The 11,395-nt window shown below is 44.8% G+C and overlaps 1 protein-coding gene across 1 annotated transcript in view; it reads right to left on the bottom strand.

Moving 5' to 3' along the window:
• Positions 1–11,395, bottom strand: part of KDM1B (lysine demethylase 1B) — an 89,223-nt gene that overhangs the window by 39,119 nt on the left and 38,709 nt on the right. The window contains exon 15 of the mRNA XM_077492254.1: positions 8,824–8,955. Within this exon, the coding sequence (XP_077348380.1) occupies positions 8,824–8,955 (132 nt within the window). The remainder of the gene's footprint in view (positions 1–8,823; positions 8,956–11,395) is intronic.

Genomic DNA, 11,395 nt, shown 5'->3' with positions numbered 1-11,395 from the left:
CCATAAGCTTTAAAAATATGCAGGTAAATCCAACAAGAATGTAAAGATTTGAAACTTATGTGACCGATCTTTGGTCCCTCAGAAATCACAAAGAGAGCATCTGATTGTCGAACAACAGTAGTCGACTTCAGGCAAATTATAATAACACAGACCACAACCAAAATGTAGAGCCTTGTCCCCTAGTGACTGAGGCTGAGAACCAAAAACAGTTAGAATAATATCCTGATTTATAGGGGTTGTAAACCCTTGTGGTTTTTCACCTCTTGCAGTGCAGCAGCCCCCCCAGTGCCCCTGTTTTACTTACCTGAACCCTCTCTCACGCCGGGGACAAGCACACCAGCTCCAGCCGGTGTCTCGGGTCCTGATTGGATAGATTGATAGCAGCGCAGCCGTTGGCTCCCACTACTGTCAATCAAATCCAATGACGCAGGCGTCGGGGGCCAAGTCCCCCTGTCTGTGTCAATATACGCAGCAGCAAGACACGGGAGTGTGCCCGCATGGGTGTCCCGAGGGACAGCGCTTCTCCAACGGGGCAGTCGAGAAGAGGAGGAGCCAGGAGCGTGCACTTTGTGCAAAACCAACTGCACAGAGGAGGCAAGTATGAATTTTTTTTGTTTTTGTTTTTTAAAACCACAAACCTTTGTAACCCCTTTAAATGGAAAAAACAAAACTGCATGTGGTAAGAAAGGTGGCGGAGGCAGAATAACCATGTAATCACGGTGAAGAGCCAGAATGGGATCCTTACAGAAAAGAGCAACCAGTTCCAAAACTCTACAAACTGAAGTAATTGCAACCAGAAATACAATATTCTGCAAAAGTACCAAAGTGAAGGTCTAGAACAAGTTCAAACAGGTGTCTCTGTAAAACAAAGAACCAATTGAGGTCCCATGCAGAGTACATGACAAGCTGTATAAATCATGCACCAAGGAACGGGGGGGGGGGGAGGGGGTTGTTGGGTTGGGTGCAATCTGCCTTTGGAAAAAGCAGCCAAGCTGAAAACTGAACCTTGAATGTACTCAAGGCCAACTGAACACCAACCCCTGTGAGGAAAAAATCCAAGATATGATCTACAACATACTTGCAAGATGGAAAATTGTAAGTCTCACCGAGTGAAATATGATTTCTAGGTTTGCGGTATATCTTCCTTGAGGAAGCCTTCCTGACTTTTAAGAAATTGGAATAACAGAATCAGAAAATCCCCCTCTCTCTCAAGACTCTAGCTTTAATACTTATCTTGTTAAGGCCAGCGATCGTAAGAAGGATGGGAGATTGGACCAAGTGACACCTCTGGTTGAAGAGCCCACTTTCTCGAAGACAACTTGGAGATTAAACTGTTATAGGGAGCCCTTGCTACTGCGTTGACCAATACAGGATAGCAAGGTAGAACACCTGCCACTCTAGAATACCAATGGCCAACACCCTCTCCTTTAGATCTCCCATCAGTTATGTAGTACAAGGACCTGTCTGATTGGATACAAACTTAATGGATTGTTCAGGTGTGTCCTCGATTCCATATTTCTGGTAAATCTAAAGGAAATTGTACAGAGATTGTACAATCAGCTTAGTGTATGGCCATCTTTATACAAGAACATAGGAGGAGTGGACAGAAACACTCAGTTTTCAGGCCTTATTCACATCTCCATGTAGTGAAATTGTACATTCCCACATGCATTTGTTTTGGGCGTTTTGGAGCCATTTCACTTGTCACGCATAGGGGAGCTCATTCACTTGAATGGCCTGTCCTACGCACGACAATCGCCCCAGAACTTTTTTTGGAGTGGCGGATGGTGCCTTACCGCAGTTTTTGGTGTTTGCTGCACTTGGGGAGCCTTTAACATGTAATAACAGCACGATGCATATTTGCAGCATTTCTGAAACACATGGATAAGTGTGCATTTTCTGTGCAGAACACACAGATGTGAATGAAGCCTCATTGTTCTTGTGTAAACGCACCAATTTCACTTTCAGGCCCCATTCACACATTTAGAGTAGTGGGAGCAAATGTTTTTTGGCAGGTTTTTTCAGTGACACACATAGGACAGCCTGTTGATGTCAATGGGCTGCACTACACCTGGCAAAGTAGCTCATGGGAAATTTTTGCACGTTTTTTTACTGCATTTGTCACCTGTTTTTTCATATGGCAAAATGTGTTTATTTATATGTTTGGTGTGCCGTTGACAATTAACCACTTGAGACCCGCGCTATAGCCGAATGACGGCTACAGCGCGGATCTCCTTTTCCGGGACTACGTCTATTGACGTAGTCCCGTGCACGAGCGGCCTGCGCGCCCCGTGATCGGCGAGTCTACGAGACTCGCCTGATCACCGATCCGTGCAAGGGGTCGATCCCGACCCGTTATCACGTGATCAGCTGTCAGCCAATGACAGCTGATCATGTGATATAACGGAGCCGGTAATCTGCTATTATTCCTCCTCGCGCTGACAGTGCGAGGAGAAAAATAAAAGGCCGATCACCGGCGGCCGTGATCGGGACATCAGTCCCGATCACGGCCAGCCCTGCCAGTGCCCACCTGCCCCCTGCCAGTGCCCACCTGCCCCCTGCTTTGCCTGCCTGAATAAAAAATGTGTCCCCCCTGTCAATGCCACCCAGCAGTGCCCATAGTGCCACCCAGCAGTGCCCACAGTGCCACCCAGCAGTGCTCACAGTGCCACCCAGCAGTGCCCACAGTCTGCCTCAACAAAGGTGCTGCACCCCAGTGCCACATATCCGTGCCCAGCAGTGCTGCCCATCAGTGCCCATTAGTGCCCAGCAGTGCCACCTATCAGAGCCACCTATCAGTGCCCCTTAGTGCCACCCATCCGTACCACCCATCTGTGCCACCCATCTGTGCCATCTTATCTGTGCCCGTCTTTGCCCATCAGTGCCGCCTTATCTGTGCCCATCGGTGCCGCCTTATCTGTGCCTATTAGTGCCGCCTTAACTATGCCTCAGTGCCCACCAGTGCAGCCTATCAGTGCCCACCAATGCAGCCTATCAGTGCCCACCAGTGCAGCCTATCAGTGCCCACCAGTGCAGCCTATCAGTGCCGCCTCATCAGCGCACTTCAATGAAGGAGAAAAATTACCTGTTTGCAAAATTTTATAACAAACTATTAAACATGATTTTTTTTTTGCATCTTTTTTTGTTTGTTTAGCAAAAAATAAAACTCCCAGCTGTGATTAAATACCACCAAAAGAAATCTCTATTTGTGGGGAAAAAATGATAAAAATTTCATTTGGGTACAGTGTTGTATGCCCGCGCAATTGTCATTCAAAGTGCATCAGCGCTGAAAGCTGAAAATTGGTCTGGGACTGAGGGGGGTTTAAGTGCCCAGTAAGCAAGTGGTTAAAGACACTAAAAGTGCAACTAGATAATTTTATGTGTAAATGTGGCCATACACTATACAATCTTCTTTAGATTTACCAAAACTATATAATAAGGGGACATACCATCTATCCAATCACTCTGTATCCAATCAGGCAGGCTCTTGCACTACATCAGGGGTGTGCCGTGGGCTGCACGTGGCCCCACTTAATTTAGCATACAGCCTGAGCCTGTCTGAAGGGATGCTGGGGAAGCCAGGCAAACACACGCATTGAGAAATGCTGGCGGTGCTGTGAAAACCTAGTTGATAACTGAAGGTGTGCAAATTAGGGCAGCTGGTAAACTCCTCCCTGTGTCTTACTGGCTGGCCTGTCTGTGTCTGTATACCAGGGACTTTCTAAAGTGATATGCGAAATATAGCCATGGATGAGGTAGGCCTTGTTTTCAAAATCAAAGAAAATTTGCATTTTTGTGCAACAGAGGTACACTAATGGTATATTAGTACATAGGAAAGCTGGATTTTAGGAAAAACAAAAAAACAAAAAAAAGGTAAACTTAGCCTTTAACCACTTAAGCCCTGGATCATTTTGCAGGCCAAAGACCAGAGCACTTTTTGCGATTCAGCACTGCGTTGCTTTAACTGACAATTGCGCAGTCGCGACACGTGGCTCCCAAATAAAATTGACATGCTTTTTTCCCCACAAATAGAGATTTCTTTTGGTGGTATTTGATCACCCCTGCGTTTTTTTTGTGCTATAAACAAAAAAAGAGCGAAAATTTTGAAAAAAAAACAAATTTTTTTTTACTTCTTGCTCTATTAAATATTCCCCAAAAATATATAAAAAAAACATTTTTTTCCTCAGTTTAGGCCGATTCGTATTCTTCTACATATTTTTGGTAAAAAAAAAATCGCAATAAGCGATTGATTGGGTGGCACAAAAGTTATAGCGTTTACAAAATAGGGGATAGTTTATGACATTTTTATTAATAATAATTTTTTTACTAGTAATGGTGGCTATCAGTGATTTTTATCATGACTGCGACATTATGGCGGACACATCGGACATTTTTGACACATTTTTGGGACCACTGTCATTTATACAGCAATCGGTGCTATACAAATGCACAGATTCCTGTGTAAATGACACTGGTGAAGGGGTTAACCACTAGGCGGCAGTGTAGGGGTTAAGTGAGCCCTGGGGAGTGTTTCTAACTGTGGGGGGCGTGGCACTTCACTGATCTCTGCTCCGATCACATGGAGCAGAGATCAGTGACACCATTACTAGGAAGAATGGGCAGATGCTTGTTTACATTAACATCTCCCCGTTCTTCCTCCCCGTGAGGCGATTGTGGGTAGCCCTGCGGCGATCGAGTCTGCGGGACCTGCGATTGGACTCACGGAGGTTCCGACTGGCGTGCGCATGTGATGGCACGGTGGCAAATTTAAAGGGATGTACCTGTACACCCATTTGCCTGTCCGTGCCATTCTGCCAACGTACATCGGCGTGCGCCGGTCAGCAAGTGGTAAAGAGTGAAGAGGCTGAATGCACCACTGCCATTACCGCTGCTGCTATCCCCTCCATCACCTTAGTACAAGCGCTGTACAAGGAGGCAATATAGCTGCTGTCATTACACTCCTCTCCTACATGTCAGACAGAGGCCCCTGCAGCTGACAATGAGAGAGCGGGGGCAGAGAACAGCTTCTCCTCCAGAGCCAGAGATGCCAGAGCTGCTGCACATTGTCAAGTGGCACAGGGAGCAGTCTAGGATGGGAGAATTCCCTATATATTACAATGTATTAAAAGTCATTAATTTTATAACATAGGTTTTGGAGCACTGGCGAAACAATGAAGAGGCCACAATTATCACACAGCACCCTGCTGTCCCCATCACAAGCTAAGCAGCACAGTCGCATTTAGGGCCTTTTCCCAACACAGCCTAAGGTAGGGGAGCATTAGCTACTCAGGGGCACCAGCAGTGATACCAGGGGCACTCACCTATCCAGCCAGAAGAGGGGAAGGATGGCAATCTTTACCCATCAAAGGAAGCTGTGCCCAGTGGGCCTTCAGGGACTTGATCCCCCATGCTGGGGTCAACTGCCCTGGACCTATCATTGTGCAGGATTTTCATACATGCAGGGTCCTTTGTCTGATTATAGCTGTAGAAATGAAACCAGTCTCCTAATCCCTATTGAAACCTTGAGAATCTGGACATTCGTGAAGAGCATTATACAGCAATGACCTTCAGACACTTGCAAAAAAACTGAGGCCCTTCCTGCAAGTTCCCAGACAGCAATCATTTGAGCTGCAAGATTGAAAATGACTTACTAAGCTATTGTTAGACTTGCCAGGATTCACACGTTTGTTGCACAATTGCAGCAAGTCCTCATTGCATGACTTCAGATCAACTTTCTTTGCAAAAATTCTGCATGTCTGCTGCAAGTTCTGGTTCAGTTATGTTGTGCAATATTCATCCCACCACAGGGGTCACTGTGGCTGAATTTGTATCTTTGCTTCCTGCGGTAGACTTGCAGAGCTCTTGCCACTGCAACTTTGCTCTTGCTAGAAACTTGCCACGCAAATTTGCCACAAACTAGTCAACTAGAACTTGTACTTCAAGTGCTCTGCAATTGAACTTGCCAGTGAAAATGTGCAGCAAGATAATAAGACCTACAATTTAACACTGCCTCAAATTTGTGGCCAGTTATTGTCGCTATCTGGGTTATGGTCCAAATCCGTAATGTGTAACATAACCTTGACATGAACCTTAAATTACATAACATTAAATGTTATTTTTACTTCTCACATACTGCAACAGTGGAAAGGTTCTCCCAAATAAAGTTTTCTAAAATTCTTGTTATATATACACAGCATCTCACAAAAGTGAGTACACCCCTCAAATTTTTTTAAATATTTTATTATGTCTCTTCATGTGACAGCACTGAAAAAAAATAACACTTTGCTACAATGTAAAGTAGTGAGTGTACAGCTTGTATAACATGTAAATTTTACTGTCCCCTCAAAATAACTCAACACACAGCCATTAATGTCTAAACCGCTGGCAACAAAAGTGAGTACACCCTTAAGTGAAAATGTCTAAATTGGGCCCAATAAGCCATTTTCCCTCCTCGGTGTCATGTGACTCGTTAGTGTTACAAGGTCTCACGTGTGAATGGGGAGCAGGTGTGTTAAATTTGACGTTATCGCTCTCACTCTCTCATACTTAACCACTTCCCACCCGGCCAATGCACACGGCCGGGTGGGAGCTGTCTACTCCTGATAGGACGTTCAGGAACGTCCATCAGGAGGAGCGGGATCGTGCGCGCAGCGGCGCGATCCCGATGCGCCCATGTCACCGGGACACGGCGCATCTCAGATCGGCAGGAGGGCTCTGTGATTGGCCCTCCTGATCACATGACGGCCGTGTCCAATCACGGCCGTCATGTGATGTAAACAAACAGCCGGTTGCTAGGCAATCGGCTCCTCCTCTCCTCACACAGAAGTCATCGCTGAGGAGAGGAGAGCAGATTGCTGCAGCCGGCTGATGATCAGTGAGTATGAGCTGTTTTTTACAGCTTTTTACTCACTGATCTTCAGTCTAGTGTAATACACAACACACCACACAGTGTAAACACAGTCCCCACATATGTCCCCATAACACACATGTCCCCAAAACATACATGTCCCCAAAAAATAAAAACACATGTCCCTAATAATAAAAACATGTCCCCCACATATGTCCCACTAAAATCACTTGTCCCAATGATTATGTGCACACATATGTACGTGATCACCTGCACACATATGTACATGATCATTTGCGTACATATGTCCCTGATCACACAAACCAATTATTATACACTTAACGGAATTTTTTTTACCAAAAACATGTAGCAGAATACATTTTGGCTTAAATTTATGACAAAATTTGATTTTATTGGATTTCTTTTAAAATAGAAAAAAGAAAATATTGTTTTTTTTTTCCAAATTTCCGCTTTTTTGCGCTTATATCGCAAAAAATAAAAAACGGAGTCGTGAATAAATAACACCAAAATAAAGCTCTATTTGTGCGAACAAAATGATAAAAATTTTATTTGGGTACAGTGTAGCATGATCACGCAATTGTGACTGAAAGCGCGAGAGCGATGAAAGCTGAAAATTGGACTGGGAAGGAAGGGGGCGAAAGTGACCTGTATTGTAGTGGTTAAACTGGAAGTTTAACAGGGCACCTCATGCCAAAGAACTCTCTCAGGATGTGAAAAGAAGAATTGTAGCTCTACATAAAGATGGCCTAGGCTATAAGAAGATTACCAAGACCTTGAAACTGAGCTGTATCATGGTGGCCAAGACAAAAAAGCGGTTAAACAGGTCAGCTTCTAAAGAGAACAGGCCTTGCCATGGTCGACCAAAGAAGTTGAGTGCACGTGCTCAGCATCATATGCAGAGTGTGTCTTTGGGAAATAGAGGTATGAGTGCTGCCAGCATTGCTGAAGAGGATGAAGGGGTGGGGGGGGGGGGGGGTCAGCCTGTCAGTGCTCAGACCACACGCCGCACAAGGCATCAAATTGGTCTGCATGGCTTCTAAAAATGATGCACAAGAAAGCCTGCATACAGTTTGCTGAAGACAAGCATACTAAGGACATGGATTACTGGAACTATGTCCTGTGGTCTGATGAGACCAAGATAAACTTATTTGGTTCAGATGGTTTCAAGCATGTGTGACGGCAACCAGGTGAGGAGTACAAAGACAAGTGTGTCTTGTCTACAGTCAAGCATGGTGGTGGAAGTCTCATGGTCTGGGGCTGCATGAGTGCTGCCGGCACTGGGGAGCTACAGTTCACTGAGGGAACCATGAATGCTAAAATGTACTGTGACATACTGAAGCAGAGGATGATCCCCTCCCTTCAGAGACTGGGCCGCAGGGCAGTTTCCCAACATAACGACCCCAAACATACCTCCAAGACAACCACTGCCTTGCTAAAGAAGCTTAGGGTAAAGGTGATGGACTGGCCAAGCATATATCCAGACCTAAACCCTATTGAGCATCTGTGGGGCATTCTCAAACAGAAGGTGGAGGAGCGCAAGGTCTCCAACATCTACCAGTTCTTTGATGTTATCATGGAGGAGTAGAAGAGGACTGCAGTGGCAACCTGTGAAGCTCTGGTGAACTCCATGCCCATGAGGGTTAAGGCAGTGCTGGAAAATAATGGTGTCCACACAAAATATTGACACTTTTGGACCAATTTGGATATTTTCACTTAGGGGTATACTCCCTTTTGTTGCCAGTGGTTTAGAAATTAATAGCTGTGTGTTGAGTTATTTTGAGGGGACACCAAATTGACACTGTTATTCAAGCTGTACACTCACTACTTTACATTGTAGCAAATTGTAATCTCTTCAGTGTTGTCACATGAAAAGATATAATAAAATATTTACAAAAATGTGAGGTGTGTACTGACTTGTGAGAGACTGTATGTATTTGTTTTTCTGTAGAACTTACAGGTGATCTGAGTCGAATATCAAGTCCGTCAGCCAATTTTTCTGTTATTGCCGAGTAACCAGCAGTTATCATTGTGTGATCCCCAGCAAACTGAGCAAAGAATTCATTGTGATCCCAAGAACGTGCAGATACCTGCAAAAAAAATAAAATAAAATATTGGTATTATTTTTTACAGTGAAAAGCACTTACATAATAGTATATAATGAAAATATACAGAAGATCTGTTTAACTAAATACTTTATAACATGAATAACTGAAAAGCTTCATAAGCATAATAAGCATGTCTTAAATTTACGAACAACAGAAGAAGCTATTTTTTTATCCAATTTATTTCTTTGGGGGGGGGGGGGGGTCTAGGACATATCCATATGCCATCATTTGCATCCTTCCTGACAGTAGGAAAATGTATCATCCACAATCTGTCCTCAGAATTATGGTACACCCCTTGGATATTTAAAGTGGTATTAAACCCAAATACAAAAATGCAGCTTAATATTTCTTAGATGTGGTGGCTTAATTTCTTTTTTTTTGTTGGTAGGTGTCAAAAGATCACTGACACTGTGTAGGGCACAACATCATACATACATAGCTATAAGGCATGTTAGATATGTACGGTACAAGACTAGTTGTCCACACAAAGCCATAATATGGAAAAACAGCTAATTCAGTGTACACACAATCGTAATTTTGGTCGGAAAAGACTCTGATGGTTTTCCAGACGAAATTCCGACGGGATTTCGCTCAAGCTGTCTTGCATGCACACGATCACTCCAAATTCCAACCGTCAAGAACACGGTGACGTACAACACATAGAGAACTAGAAAAGGCATCCATCTCGTAGTTGAATCTGAGCATGCGTGAGTTTTTGCGTGTCGGAATTGCATATGCACATGATCGGAATTTCCGATAGAACGTTTTTTCCATTGAAAAAATTGAGAACATGCTCTTAAATTTTTGCTGGTGGGAATTCGGACAGGTAAATTCCGACAGAGCATACACATGGTCGCATTTTCCAATGAAAGGCTCTCATCTGTCTTTTGCTAGCCGAAATTCCGATCGTGTGTACGCGGCATTAGAGGATAGCTCAAGAAGTATTAACAGTATTTTTTTTTTTTCCTTTATTTTCACCTGGTCTGTTATTTTTCAATTTACATTAACAGTCTAGGTAAAACTAGCAATTAAAAGACTGAGCCAAACCAAATAACATGGACAGGTGTGCTTACAATATGCAGCTTTTACTCATTTATGTAAAATCTTTATCTCAAAAGGAAAAAACTGTTTGCTGTAATTGCGTAAAAAGTGTTAGGCCTCTTTCACACGGGGCGGATCAGTAATGATCCGCCCCGTGATGATCCGCTCGCTCAGCGGGGATCGCTCCGTTGTCCCCGCTGAGCCGGCTGCGGACAGGGCGGTCTCCGCACACTGTGCAGGGACCGCCCTGTCAGCTCTCCGCTCTCCTCTATGGGGATCGGATGAGCACGGACCGTGTGTCCGTGTTCATCCAATCCGCTCTGCAGACGGATAGAAAAATAGGATTTTCCTCCGTCTGCAGAATCGGACTGTTGCGGAGGAAATCGGGTGTCTGCGGATGTTCATCCGCAGACACCCGCTATCCCATAGGGATGAATGTATGCCCGTATTTCATCCGCAAACGGATGGATGAAATACGGACATACCATCCGCATGTGTGAAAGGGGCCTTAGTTGGTGTTCAGCTTCAATTTGTTGGTCAGGTCCATATACTGTAAATTTGCTAGTCTAACACTACCCTCCCCTCAGACTGACATTGCTGCTATCCAAAGGGGTATTTAATTTACTACTCATTAAAGTGGAGTTCCACCCAGAAATGGAACTTCTGCCGATTCGGTTCCTCCCCCCTCCGGTGTCACATTTGGCACCTTTTAGGGTGAGCAGATACCTGTCCAATCCAGGTATTTGCTCCCACTTCCGGCAAAAGATCGCCACAGTATCTGCGGCAATCTACGCCATGTCCGGCCCCACCTCTGTCCCCTCTGCTGTCTTCTTGGAGACACACAGGTCCCGGTAGATAGCAGGGACCACTCAGAACGCGCAGCGTGACTTGCGCATGTACAATAGGGAACCAGGCTGTGAAGGCGCACAAAAACATCACTAGTTTTTTTTCATTCAAGCCAGCATAATTCAATTTTAAGGGGGACCCTATGAAGAAAAAATGGCATGGGCACACCTTCCCAGGAAGGGATGAGTAACTGGTTGATAGAATGCTGGCTCCCTAACAACCAGAAGGAAGCTTTCAAATTTAGCTGCAGTACTAATATCACTGTTAAGACCCCTTTCACAATGGCCCATTGCAGGCATTAGCGGTAAAGCGCCACTAGTTTTAGCGGTGCTTTACCACTGATATAGCAGCGCTATTCAGCCGCTGGCGGGGCGATTTTAACCCCCACTAGCAGCCAAGGAAAGGGTTACCATCGCTCAAAAAGCACCGCTGCCGAAGTGCTTTCCAGTCGCTTTAGCAGCGGTGCCCATTTTTTTTAAATGGGCAGGGGTGATGGAGGAGCGGTGTATACACCACTCCCGCACCACCCCAAAGA

Source organism: Lithobates pipiens, unplaced genomic scaffold (assembly GCF_037356315.1).
Source record: "Lithobates pipiens isolate NorthernLeopardFrog02 unplaced genomic scaffold, aLitPip1_a1.2 Scaffold_19, whole genome shotgun sequence".
NCBI lineage: Eukaryota > Metazoa > Chordata > Amphibia > Anura > Ranidae > Lithobates > Lithobates pipiens.
The sequence above is the reverse complement of the archived record's forward strand: the minus strand, read 5'-3'. Positions and strand labels throughout refer to the sequence as shown.